The 13,720-nt window shown below is 59.4% G+C and overlaps 1 protein-coding gene across 2 annotated transcripts; it reads left to right on the top strand.

Moving 5' to 3' along the window:
* The first annotated feature begins 3,342 nt into the window (after positions 1 to 3,342).
* Positions 3,343 to 13,049, top strand: XIRP1 (xin actin binding repeat containing 1). 2 transcript variants are annotated; one of them, XM_049870784.1, is made up of 3 exons: positions 3,343 to 3,416; positions 6,848 to 10,235; positions 10,663 to 10,746. In XM_049870784.1, the coding sequence occupies exons 2-3, from the start codon at positions 6,852 to 6,854 to the stop codon at positions 10,669 to 10,671; spliced, it is 3,393 nt and encodes a 1,130-aa protein (XP_049726741.1). In that variant the 5' UTR covers positions 3,343 to 3,416; positions 6,848 to 6,851; the 3' UTR covers positions 10,672 to 10,746. The 2 variants fall into 2 exon arrangements, with proteins under 2 accessions (XP_049726741.1, XP_049726740.1); XM_049870783.1 differs by having other exon boundaries at positions 6,848 to 13,049.
* Positions 13,050 to 13,720: the final 671 nt, after the last annotated feature.

Here is a 13,720-nt window from a genome sequence, read left to right on the forward strand (position 1 = left end):
ACTGCAGCCTTGAAGGGCACTCGCCTTCAGGGCAAGAGGACACGCAGGGCTCTGAGTCCTGGAGAGGCTGAGGTGGCTGGGTTCCGGGAAAAATGTGCTGAGCTTACTGCGTGCCAGGCACAGTTCTAAACTTCTTACCATAATAACCCGTATCAGCCTCACAGCGACGCTTTGAGGTACATGCAGTCGTTATCTCCATTTGATAGACGAGGAAACCGAGGCACGGAGGGGTTGGGTAACTTGCCCAAGGTCACACAGCTAGTAAGCGCCACAGGTAGGATTCAAACTCAGAGAGTGGGGCTCTTAATCACTCCTGGATCTTGCCTCTCTCGGAGCTGCAGGTGAGTCAGCTACCAGCTGCTCACTCGGGGTTCCGCCTGAGAGGGCTGGTTTCTGCCAGGAGGTTTAGGCCTGAACTGCTGATTGACCCCCAACTTTGGTGGAGCTCCGCTTGGAGGGAGGGGCTGACAGGGGGAGCAGTAGGGTCCAAAAGGAGGGGCTGTGAGAGCTGGAAAGCAGCTGCCTCTCCTCCCTCCCCACCCCAGTGCCCTTCTGCCTTTTGACAGAGATCAGCACAGCTATTCAACTTCAGTATGTTTATTTGTCCTCAGCCTCGTTCCCGACGTTATTTGTGGGGCTGGCAGATACACGACGACTCTGCCCAAGTACTCCGATAGATAAGGTCTCCTTTGCTGTCTTGGTGGCTTCATAAGGGATACTGTGATGATACAGTACTGTTAGACCATTATACACAGCGTGACCAACTTGTCCTGGTTTTCTAGGAACTTTCTGAAGGCCCCTTGTCAGAGGAAACCTCTCAGTGCCAGGCAATAAGACGGTTAGTCACCCCAGTTACACAGGACACAGGCCATAAATTCTACCTGCTAGAAGAGGACTGGAAACCCTGGTGGCACAGTGGTTAAGTGCTACAGCTGCTAACCAAGAGGTCAGCAGTTCAAATCCGCCAGGCACTCCTTGGAAACTCTATGGGGCAGTTCTACTCTGTCCTATAGGGTCGCTATGAGTCGGAATCGCCTCAATGGCAGTGGGTTTTTTTGGTTTTTTTTTTTAGAAGAGGACTAGAAATTTCACCCAGATCTTCCTAGCAGCCAAGGCAAAGAGGGAAATACCATCTAAGATTTTTCTGCACTGACTGAAATTTTCTGCACTGTCCAGTATGAGAGCTACCAGCCACTTGCCTCAGTGAATTTTTGAAATGCAGCTACCATGATGAAGAAACCGAGTATTTAATTTTATCTAATTTTAATTTATTTAGATTTAGATAGCCACATACGGCTACTAGGAACTCTAATCCACAGCACATCTGTATTACAGAAAAACAAACCAGGTGTCAGGAAGAGCCTCTTTCTTGACCTTGAGGCCTGAAAAATTTCTCCTATAAATTATCGCATTTGAGGTGAATAAAAAAGTGAGTTCCACAAAGGTCTTTATATGTATATATGATTGTATGTGTGCGTGTGTGTAAGATAGAGGGTCAGCGAAAAAGAGGAAGACCCTCGACAAGATGGATTGACACAGTGGCTGCAACGATGGGCTCAAACATAGCAACAATAGTGAGGAAGGTGCAGGACCGGACAGTGTTTCGTGCTGTTGTACATGGGGTCACTGTGAGTCGGAACCTACCTGACGGCACCTAACAACAACAAATATAAAATATATTTTATATAAATATATTTACATTGTATATAAAGTGTATTAAAATATAAAATCTCTATAAACATGAAATAACAAACACAACAGCACACACACACCACCACAGCAGGCACTTTGACGCCTGTGCTATGTGCTAACCTTTTCATCTGTTCGTCCATTCAGTCCTCAAACCGCTCTGCAAAACAGGTACTTTCGGGAGCCGCAGGTAGGGGCTGCTCTCAGGACTCAGAGACCCGGGACCCCTCCTTCCCTGGCATGCTGGCCTGAGGGGTCTCACACTGCATCTTCCTGCCCTTCCTGGGGACAGCCAGGAGCCTGGCGGTGGGGGGAGAACAGAGGAAGCCAGCAGAGGGAGGAGGCAGGGAGGAGGGGTTTCAGGTGCCCCCGGGGGATGACTGCATGACTGACATGACTCAGTGGAAAAAGCGAGCAATGACTGGTATCACCCTCTGGCACAGCGGGCATTGGGATGTTAGAAGCAAGACCCCATTCTGCCAGATACTAGAACACACCTGCACATTTTTAGACATGGCACCTGGGTGGCCTCCCACCTGGGACAAAATGCCACTTTCTAGTCTTCTGTGGATGGTCCCCGGACATCCCTCACCACACTGCTCCGTCCGGCCTAAATGCCAGCATCTCGTGAGCCCGCTAGGCCCCCTGGCTCTGGGCAGCAAAGGAGGGGGCAGGTGTGACCCCCCACCCCCACTTCGCCTGTGACTGGGAAGCTGATGACTCCAGGGTCAGAAATAACCCCACGGTCAGCATCCCTCATCCGCACCCCCCCCCCGCCCCCATTCCCAGAAAGTCTGGGCCCTGAGTCAGAAGCGAAGAAGCTAAGAGTAAACAGGGACCATGTGATCTGGTGTGAACACCAGAAAACCACTCTGAGGAATTCTTTGATAAACCAGGGCCTGGTGATGGGCTGGGACCTGGTGATTCAGGTTCACTTGGGGTTTGTAGGCCTGTGTTACGGGGTCAGCTCTGACTCACAGCGACCCTGTGCGTGTCAGAGTAGGACTTTCAGTGCTGATTTCTCTGAAGTAGATAGCCAGACCTTTCTTCCAAGGTGCCCCTGGCTGGACTCGAACCGTCATCTTTTCGGTTAGCAGCCGAGCACATTAGCCATTCGCACCACCTAGGGACTCCGTGAAGGTGAGAGAAGGGGGAATCTTTAGTGCAGAAAGGGATGGAGGGAGGAGAGCTGGGCCTAACTCTCAGAAGCACCAAGACCAGAAACAGAGGAGAAGGGATTGGCCCTGCCCTCAGGGGGCCTCCAGTTTCCGGGCAACACACTCAGGAGTCGTCAGAGGCCGGCCAGCTGTCAGGTGCCCACTCCTTATTCACCCCTCAGAATAACTCGGGCACCCCCCCACACACACACGCACATGCACGCGGCTGAGTCACTAGCCCCAATCCTCAGACCAGGCTTGGGATGAATGAAGCCTCCTTGGCCCCCTCCCCCTCCCCCTCCCCAGCTGAAAGGACGTGTAACTGATTCCCCCGATGGAAGAGTGACTTCCAAAGGCCCTAAAAATAACCGAACCACTTCATACTCTGAACTTAGCGTCCCCGTCCGCCCCCACCCGGCCCACCCCCCCCCCCCCCCGCCACCAGCCACAAGATAAAGGCAGCTGCCGGGGCTGGCAGGGGACAGAGACCCAGAGGAGGGAGCCAGCAGTGAAGGCACCCCGAGAGGAGCGACAGAGCCCCAGGAACGCCTGCCACAGACCCCAGAGCGTGTGAGTAACCGGCCCGTGGTCCATGCAGCTGGTCCTCAGGCTGGGACCCCCTCCAGACCCTGGTGGGTGGCTCACAGGGTAGAGTGTGTAGGGTGACTCTGGGTGCAGGAAGGGCTGAGGGGCCCTGGGTCTGGATGTTCGTGAGTGGAGAGGCCTCCAATATAAAGAATCCATGAAGCAGTTAAAGGAGATGTAGCTGAGCTCCGGGGGAGCACCCAGAGTGGCCACCGCAGGCCTGAGACCACAGAAGGGACAGGATCTCGCCAGTCTGCCTGGGTATAATCCGGAACAGCCTCCACGAGAAGGTGGCTGGACTGCAATTGTTTGGAGCCCTGGTGGCCCAGTGGTTAACAGCTCGGCTGCTAACCAAAAAGTCAGCAGTTGAAATCCACCAGCCAATCTTCGGAAACCCGGTGGGGCAGTTCTACTCTGTCTTATAGGGTCACTATGAGTTGGAATCGACTCGACAGCGAAGGGTTGGTTCAGGCTTTAGGGCTCCCCCAGGGTGTCCCCAGGCAGGAAGAAGGGATGGAAGAGAGGAGGGAGGCCCTGGAGGTGATGGGGACTGTTACGTAGGCTGTCTACTTTGCCAGCACAAGCCCCCTGCCCAGCTGTTGTGGGCTAAAGTCTTGGCATATTTGGCCCCGGAATATCTGCCCAAGGCTGGCCTGAGGCCTGGTCTGAGCCCAGCCCCGCCATCCCCAGGCCTAGGACTTGCGGTTGGGGGGGTGGGGGGGGCAGCAGGGTGCTGAGTCTGTCCGGTTCCTTCCCCAGACTGGGGGCTCGGGTTGGGGAGTGCAGATCTGAGTCTGCACAGGTGCAAAGACGGGGCTGGGCCGAGGAGGGGTCTGGGGCAAAGGTGGGGTCACCCTGAGAGGCTGGCCTTGCTCTAGAAGGCTGGGCTCTGGGATGTTTCTTTGGCCACAGTTCTAAAGTATGTCCTCACCCTCCCCTGCCCTCTAGAAACATAAGCCCCATCCCCGGGCCAGGCAGGAGGAGGCGAGGGGTTACAGGAGGCAGAGAACCTACAATAAGCCTTGCTGAGGCCTTGGACAATGCCTTTCCCTTCTTTGGGCCTCGGCTTCCTCATCTGAACGATAGGGGGTTACTAGTCCCAATCCTCAGACTCAGGTTCGTTGACCTCTGAGGGCCCTTGGGTCTGACATCTCTGGAGGCCTGATTCTAACAGTCTGTGACCATGGCAGATTCCTGGGGGTGGGGTGGGCTGGTGGCCTGTCCACACCATCTGCTGCCAGGGCACTGCTGACAGCCTAGAGTGAGGGTCCTGATGGCACAGGTTTGCCTTTGGCAGGGGGTCGTCACAGAAACTCAGCGACTGAAGGTCACGGCCCAGGGGGTTCACTGAGACTCCTGGGGCTCTGATGTCTGTGTGAGGGCCTGCTGGGTGGAGACGGACAAGGAGGAGGCCTGCTCTCCTGCTCCAGTGTCCCTGCTGCTGCCCTGAGCCCCCTTGGCCAGGGGAGGTTTTCAGGGTCCAGTCAGTTGGTCTTGCTGCAGGCCAGAGCCCTGACACAGCCCAGGTGGCAGGATCCAGGGTGGGCCCAGGGCTCAGAGGAGCCTGGGGTACTGAAGAGGAAGGCCACCAAGGGTCCCTGGGCCCCTGGTGGCCGAGTCTGAGCCTTCTTCCCAAGCCCAGGGCTGCTGTGCTGGGCCTCCACTATCTTTAGCACCAGCAGAGCAGTGGGCCAGGAGCAGCAGGAGGGGGTACGTGCTTCTCATTCTTCCCCTGGTGGCCTCTGGTGGCTGTCAGTACACCTGTCACAAGGCAGATAAGACTCACATGGGACAGAGACCAGAGGAGGGCTGCAGGGTTGGAGGCCATCATGGGGTCAGTGGCAGAGCTGGGAGAGGTCGTGTCCTGGGTGGGAAGCTGACTGACGTGAAGGGGGAGGAAGAAGAAGGGCGAGCTGATCTGGGCTGGAGGGGTGGGCGTGAGTGCATAACACCAGGTGAAGGCTCTAGGTCTGAGTCTGAGGCCCTGCACCTAGGAGGCCCTGAAGCTGGGCTTGCTTGCACATGTGGGTGGGGGGGAGTCTCCGTGGGCAAGGGACAGGGCTGTCTCTGCAGAAAGGACCCCTGCCCCACAGTCCCCCTTGAAGGTAGGGGTCACTCTCACTTTCTCCTAGGGGTACCTGCTGGGAAACAGAAGATGGAAAATTTCACCCTCCACCCTCTTATTCCTTGGGGCCAGGCCCCAAACGAGGTCAAGATCTGACTCCTCCTGGGCCTCGGTTTCTTCCTCTTGAGTACGAGAGGTTAGGCTAGACGGCCCTTGAAATCCGCCCGGGTCAGACCTTCTGAGTCGTGGGGTATTGGGGTATAGCATAGAGAACTCTGATAGGGAATTCAGAATTTGGCTTCGGCTAACCAGGAGAAAGCAGGTGGACAGTTGCCCCTCCCTGAGCCTGCATTGCTTCCTCTATAGTGTGGGCTGCTGACCCACCCCCGGGGGCCTGGGCAAGGCCGCAGAGTGAGTGGAGTCGAGGTAAAGCTGCCCCTGAGCTCCCGGCCGACGTGGCAAGGGCGCCCTCTGGTGTTCCAAAAGGGAATTTTGTCTCCACAGGAAATGGGTCATGGGTTTAGGGTAGTCCTCTCCGTTAGGTGCAGATGGTTGATGTGCTGGGCTGCTCACTGAAAGGCTGGTGGCTCTAGTCCATCCAGAACCACCTGGGAAGAACGGCCTGGTTATCTACTTCTGAAAAATCACCCTGTGGAGCACAGTTCTACTCTGACACACATGGGTCACCTTGAGTCGGAATCAACTCCACGGCAACGGGCTTCACCTCTCCTTGGCTGGGCCCCAAAAGGCCGGATTCCCCCAGGCCACTCACCAGCAGTCCTCCAGGGGGACAAACTGACTTTGGAAAAGGAGCAAGCATGGGACGTGTTCAGTTTGCCCATTGCTTTAGGCACCCCTTATAGGGCTGAATGGAGCCCTGGTGGCACAGTAGTTAAGAGCTTGGCTGCTAACCAAAAGGTCAGCAGTTCGAATCCCCCAGGCTCTCCTTGGAAACCTTATGGGGCAGTTCTACTCTGTCCTATAGGGTCACAATGAGTCAGAATCAACTCGACGGCGACGGATTTTGGTTTTGTGGGGCTGAAGGGAAGAGCTTCATGGCCAGTGGTGCCCCTAGTGACCAGTTACACTGGGGAAGCAGGGACCCACCTCACTAGATGACATCAAATTTTCTCAGTTCAAGGCTTGTCACGAACCCCATCAAGGAGATGGCAGAGTGAGCCCAGGCCAGGCAGTGTCCCGTCTGTTTATAGGAGAGGGAATCTCTAAGCGGATGTCACTGAGGGGTACACTGCCCGTGGGCCCTGCTCCCTGCTGCTATCTCTCCCAGCAACCAGCCCCCAGCCCACCTGATGTCCCCAGCCCCATCCTCACCTCCACCCCTTCTCCACAGAAGGATGGCCGACGTCCAGACACAGGCGGCCCCTGCACCGACCATCCCGGTGACCACCACAGAGGAGCTGTCCCTGCCACCACCCCCACCCCTGGAGGACCTGCCGCCACCACCGCCCAAGGAGTCCTTCTCCAGCTTCCACCGGCAGCGGCAAGCCAGTGAGCTGCGCCGACTGTACAGACATATCCACCCCGAGCTCCGGAAGAACCTGGCCGAGGCTGTGGCGGAGGACCTGGCTGAAGTCCTGAGCTCTGAGGAGCCCACGGAGGGTGATGTCCAGTGCATGCGCTGGATCTTTGAGAACTGGAGGCTGGACGCCATTGGGGACCACGAGAAGCCAGCTGCCAAGGAGCCAGTGCCTGGTGGCGACGTCCAGGCCACCTCCCGCAAGTTTGAGGAAGGCTCCTTTGCCAACAGCACAGGCCAGGAGCCAGCCGCCGCCCAGGCGTCCGGAGGGGACGTTCGTGCAGCCCGTTGGCTGTTTGAGACGAAGTCGCTGGGTGAGCTGACTGGCCAGGACAAGCCACCGGAGGCTACAGTGAGAGAGCCTGCAGCCAGTGGAGACGTCCAGGGTACCAGGATGCTCTTTGAGACGCGGCCCCTGGACCGCCTGGGCTCCCGCCCCTCCATCCAGGAGCAGAGCCCCTTGGAGCTGCGCTCCGAGATCCAGGAGCTGAAGGGCGACGTGAAGAAGACCGTGAAGCTATTCCAGACAGAGCCGCTGTGCGCCATCCAGGATGCGGAGGGCGCCATCCATGAGGTGAAGGCCGCGTGCCGTGAGGAGATCCAGAGCAATGCAGTCAGGACTGCCCGCTGGCTCTTCGAGACCCAGCCGCTGGACGCCATCAACCGGGACCCCAGCCAGGTGAAGGTGATCCGAGGCATCTCCCTGGAGGAGGGGGCTCGGCCTGATGTCAGTGCAGCTCGCTGGATCTTTGAGACACAGCCCCTGGATGCCATCCGGGAAATCGTTGTGGATGAGAAGGACTTCCAGCCATCCCCAGACCTCATCCCTCCTGGCCCAGATGTCCAGCAGCAGCGGCACCTGTTTGAGACCCAAGCTTTAGACACTCTGAAGGGGGATGAGGAAGCCAGAGCAGAGGCCCCACCCAAGGAGGAGGTGGTCCCCGGCAACGTCCGCTCCACCCTGTGGCTGTTTGAGACGAAGCCCCTAGACGCTCTCAGAGACGAGGTCCAAGTGGGTCACCTGCAGCGAGTGGGCCCCCAGGAGGGGGAGGGGCTCAGGTATGAGCGTTTGTCCAGTGGTGGCTGCTCAGCACTGCCCCTCTCTCAGAGTGCCCCTGAGAGGGAAGGGGTGAAGGGGGATGTGAAGACCTTCAAGAACCTTTTTGAGACGCTCCCCTTGGACAGCATCGGGCAGGGCAAGCATCCAGCCCCTGGGAGTGTGAGCAGAGCAGAAGGGACTGAGTCCCGTGGACAGCCCCAGGACACCAGGTCCCCCGTGTACGCCATGCAGGACAGCAAGGGCCACCTGCACGCCCTGACCTCAGTCAGCAGAGAGCAGGTGGTGGGGGGCAATGTGCAGGGCTACAGGTGGATGTTTGAGACGCAGCCCCTAGATGGACTGGCCCAACACCCCAGTACCGTTGATGTGGTACGGGGCATCACCCGACAGGAAGTGGTAGCTGGGGACGTGGGCACTGCTCGGTGGCTCTTTGAGACACAGCCCCTGGAGGTGATCCACCAGCGGGAGAGGCAGGAACGACAAGAAGAAGAGGGCAAAGGTCAGGGAGGCATCCAGCCCGAAGCCCCCCCAAAGGGTGATGTGCAGACCATCCGGTGGTTGTTCGAGACACACCCGATGAGTGAGCTGATGGAGAAGCAGGGGTCAGAGGTCACAGACCCCACAGCCAAGCCTGAGGTCCGGTCCTGCACCTGGATGTTTGATCCCCAACCCCTGGACAGGCCAGAGGGCTCTAGGGAGCAGCACCTGCGGATTGGCCAAGTCCAGGCTGGGGAAAGACAGACAGATGGACATATCTTTGAGACGGAGCCTCTGCAGGCCCCAGGCCGCCCCTGCAGGAGAGGGCCTGTGCGATACTGCAGCCGAGTGGAGATCCCTTCGGGCCAGGTGTCTCGTCAAAAGGAGGTTTTCCAGGCCCTGGAGGCAGGCAAGAGGGACAACCAGGCGTCCAGGGTAGCCCCTGGGCCCATCCCTGGGGGTGCTGTGCACAAGTTCACATGGCTCTTTGAGAACTGCCCCATGGGCTCCCTAGCAGCTGAGAGCATCCGAGGGGGCAGTCTCCAGGAAGAGCAGCCGGTGGGCCCCTCAGGCAACAGGGTACCAGAGAGGCAGGAGACTGCTGCCGAGGGGACCCTGCGGACCCTGCACGCTACTCCTGGCATCCTGCACCACGGGGGCATCCTCATGGAGGCCCGCGGGCTGGGGGAGCTCTGCCTTGCCAAGTATGTTCTCCCAAGCCCAGGACAGGGGCGTCCCCACGTCCGGAAGGAAGAGCTGGTGTCTGGCGAGCTTCCCAGGATCGTCCGACAAGTGCTGCGCCGGCCAGATGTGGACCAGCAGGGGCTGCTGGTGCAGGAGGACCCAGCAGGTCAGCTCCAGCTCACGCCACTGAGGCTGCCAGATCCTGGCAGCAGCAGGAGTATTGATGACCTGGACCCCGAGCTCCAGCAGGTGCTGGCGTGTAGCCTCAGGGCCTCGGTGGCAAGGATCGGGCTGGTGATGCAGGAAACAGAGCAGGGCCTGGTGGCACTGACAGCCTACTCCCTGCAGCCCCGGCCAGCCAACAGAGCCCCCGAGAAGGGCAGTGTGCAGCTGCTGGCCAGCTGCATAAACAAAGGGGACCTGAGTGGTCTGCACAGTCTGCGGTGGGAGCCGCCAGCTGACCCAAGTCCAGTGCCAGGCAGCGAGGGGGCCCAGAGGCTGCCCCTGACTGACAGCATCATCCATGTGCCTCCCCTGGACCCCAGCCTGGGCATGGGGCATCTTCGAGGCCCAGGGGCGGCCACCTGCCCCCTGCCGTCTGTTGGAAAGGCAGTCCCTCTGGCTGGGGACACTGCAACCCCAGCCCGCTTGCAGGGAGTAGAAAAGCAGGAAGACAGTCACACTGGGCAGAAAGGGATGGCAACCTTGGGGAAGGCGGAGGGAGCCATGGCTGTGCCCCAGGGCCCCGGGACCCCAGACCTCCAGGCCGCCGTACAGAGTCTGCGGATGGCAACGGCCAAGGCCCAAAGCCTGCACCAACAAGTCCTCAACAAGCATAAGCAGGGCCCGGGCCCCACAGCCACCTCCACTCCCTTCCAGAACGGCCTTCTGCAAGCACCGGCCGTGGCCCCTGGGGCTGCCCGGAGCAACACCAGGCCTGTGGCTGGAGGCGACCCCAGGATCTCTGCAGGCCCCCGAAAGGTCAGTGGGGAAGAGAATGCACCACCCAGAGGGCTGCCCATGGGGTGGGGGACTGTTCAGGACGGTGTCTACACTGCTCACCCGGTGAGAACCTTTGACCCACTCAGGGGTGTCCAGCCTTCCGAAAGGGAACCACACCCGAGGGACAAGGAGACTGCCCTCCCAGCCCAGGCTCCCAGCCCACTCTGGGGAGGCCTGGGCCAGAGTCTCGGGCCAGGGCGGGAAAAGCTGGGGGACTGCACACAGAGCACCTGGGGGCCTCCGGGGAAGGCGGTGGCAGAAGTCGGCCAGGGGGGCCTCCAACCTGCAGAGACCACCCTGAAAGCTGCCCCTTTAGCCCACCACACTCTGGCCGCCAGGCCTCAGGAGGCAGGTGCCAGCCTGCACTCCCATAATGCCTCTGTTCGTCCTCCCCCTCCTCTCCCAGCTGCTGTGAAGAGACCCGACTTCCCAGCCCCAACACGCCACAGAGAGGACTCCGTCCAGCAAGGCTCCGAGCCCCTGCGGGACCCCCTCCCCCACCCCCACAGCAGCCCTGCTGGCCAGAGAAGCCCTGAGGGGTCAGAGACACAGACCCTGAAGCTGGAGCCTACCACACCACCAAGGAAGAAGCCCCAACTGCCCCCCAAACCTGCCTACCTCTCCCTGACCCATCCTCCTCGGAGGCTGCCCAAGCCCCCAGCTCTGTCTCCCAGATCCTTCTCAGAGGTGGGCCCAGGAGAACACAAACAAGGTGAGAGAGATACAGCCATCCTTCAGACGGCCAAGGTCCCCACCACTGCAGACCAGCCTGGCCCCCAACATGGCCTCAGCACCATGGGCCCCAGGCCCGCCGACAGTCAGGTTCTGGACAACAATGCTCAGAGCCCTGAGCCCCCCAAACTCAGAGTTCCCAGCAGTGACCCCACCTCACCACAGTGGGGCCCCAGTTCTGGAGGAGAGCAGCCCAAGGAAGGCTCCCAGCAGGTGGCCCCTGAGCACCCCGGGACTCTGCAGGGAAGCCACCAGGAGCTTCAGGGCCTCCTGAACCAAGTGCAAGCCCTGGAGAAGGAGGCCATGAGCAGCGTGGATGTACGGGCTCTGCGGAGGCTCTTTGAGGCTGTGCCCCAGCTGGGAGGGGACACCCCTCAGGTGCCTGCTGCCCCCCGCAAGCCTGAGGCCTCCGTGGAGCAAGCCTTTGGGGAGCTGACGAGGGTCAGCACGGAGGTTGCCCGGCTAAAGGAACAGACCCTGGCCAGGCTGCTGGACATTGAGGAGGCTGTGCACAAGGCCCTCAACTCCATGTCCAGCCTTCAGCCTGAGGCTAATGCCAGAGGCCACTCTCAGGGAACCCCAAAGGACCCCAGTGCCCACAAGACCAGTGTCACGGCCAGCAGCAGAGCCCTGCCCAACTGGTCAGTTCAGGAAGCCAGGGGTCAGACTGGAGTCAAGAGCCAAACCGAGGCTGGATGCCACACTGAGGTCCAGAGTCAAGCCAAGGTCAGAGATCACACAGAGGTCAGAGGTCAAGCAGCCTCCACTGCCCCTCCCACCAGGAGGCTGGACACACTGAGAGAAGATGGGGGCCATCCTTGGGTCCTGCCCCCCTGCAGAGATTCAGCCTCCTCCCCAACCTTCATCTCCATCCACTCAGCCACAAGGAAGCCTCTGGAGGCTCCCAGGCCCAAGGGCAGCCCCGACTTCACTGTAAAAAGCACACACCTGGCCCAGGATGCGTTCCACCAGGAAGGTGCCCAGGATGAGGTCGCCAGGAAGGAGGTCACCTGGTGCTCTGGACAGCTGGAGCCTGTCCCTGCCTTGGCCAGCCCCCTGCCCACCGGGCGGCAGAAAAGTGTTCTGGAGCTGCAGACTGGGCCGGGTGGCTCCCAGTGCTACGGGGCCACAAGAACCATGACCGAGCAGTACGAGGAGGTGGACCAGTTTGGGAATACCATCCTAGCATCCTCCACCACAGTCACCCAGCAGGTGGAGCCACCCAGGGCCCCAGGCCCCCACCTCGGGCTCCGAGCCTCACCCTTGCTGCGGCAGTTCCTACACAGCCCAGCAGGCCTCAGCAGTGGCCTGGCCGACCCTGGGATGGCACCTGTGCCCTGTGGCCACTCCCAGCCAGCTGCCCAGTGAGTGTCCCACCTCCCACCAGCCTCCCACCACCTTTGGGGCACCTCCTTCCAGTGCCCCAGGACTGAGGTGGGCACTGACCTCCGGCACACATGGAGCAAGGACCAAGAAGAAAGGGTATCTCCAGAAACTGTTGTGGTCAGTTGCCCTCTCATCAGTTCCACCAAAGGCCCAGATCTTGCAAGGAGGGAGGAAGGGCCAGGAAGAGGGCGGGAGCAGGATGAAGGCTCCCAGCAGCCTGTGGAGGCTCTGCTATGTACAGACAGGTGTTTCATACACGAGCCAGGCCCATGCACAGACATCCGTGTGCATGCACACCACTGCCTGCCCTGGAGCCCCCCTCTGAGGACCCCTCCATCCCAGCCTTTCTGTCTTTTATTACTAGTCTGAGCATTCTCAGACATCCACTCCTTAAGCCCTACAGAGAGCCAGAGTCAACTGAACACAGGACTGGGCTCTGCTTGGGATTGATCTGCGGGTCGTCAGCTCCGGCATCACCACTTCCATCGTTCAGCCCGTCCTGGCAGTCCGAAAGTCACAAAGAGAGGGTGAGAGTTGTAACGTTCCTAGAAGCCAAATGAACTGCCTTTCTCTGCCCCTCTCCCAGCCCCACACTCTGCACCCCAAATGGAAGGAGACAGTCTGAATAAACCCAAGTTTTACTCTCTACTCTGTGTGTATCTGACTGTACACCCATCCCAGAGTCTGTGTCCCCACTGTGGGGGAAAATGGCCATAGTCACCAGGCGCCCATGCTCCTGGCAACAGCAGTGTTGGAAGGCTCTGAAGAGCCACCCCTTTGCCCACTATCTTGGCCAGGAAGAAAAGCCCTGCCCACTCCCTTGTTCTTCTTGCCTTCCCATCCCTCCACACACAACTCTGCCCCCTCGACCCCTGGCCCCCCAACACCTGGAGGGAAGTCAGATGGTTCTGGGACCTCATCCCGGGGTGGCATCCAGCTGGAATCCTGCCCCAGAGTGGGAGAGAGGCCCAGTAAGGCCTGGGAGGAGGGAAGACCTCAGCCCAGGAGAATCCTGATGGCCAATCTGGCCAGACCACTGCTCCCTGTTCAGGCCAGGTGCTGTGTGCTCAGCAGGGGGTCCTGGGAAGGCGCAGTGGACAGCCGCCAGCCTGGGGAACCAGGGTGACTTGGTGAAGGGCCCTTTTCACTTTTCAGGAAGTACTGGGCATCTGCCCCATGCCAGGCCAGTTCTAGGAACAGGGACACAGAAGTGAGTTCCAACGGGGTCCTGCTCTCAGGGAACTGACTTTCTAAAATGGGGAGACAGCCAAAAAACGGATGAGAGTGATCAGATCGGGAATAATGGTGATGCACTGGCTTGAGCAGGGAGGAGTGAAAATTGGGTG

Source organism: Elephas maximus, chromosome 27 (assembly GCF_024166365.1).
Source record: "Elephas maximus indicus isolate mEleMax1 chromosome 27, mEleMax1 primary haplotype, whole genome shotgun sequence".
NCBI classification, from domain to species: domain Eukaryota; kingdom Metazoa; phylum Chordata; class Mammalia; order Proboscidea; family Elephantidae; genus Elephas; species Elephas maximus.

Coding starts and splice junctions, on each gene's coding strand:
- XIRP1 (XM_049870783.1), top strand. CDS start 6,852: ATGGCCGACGTCCAGACACAGGCGGCCCCTGCACCGACCATCCCGGTG.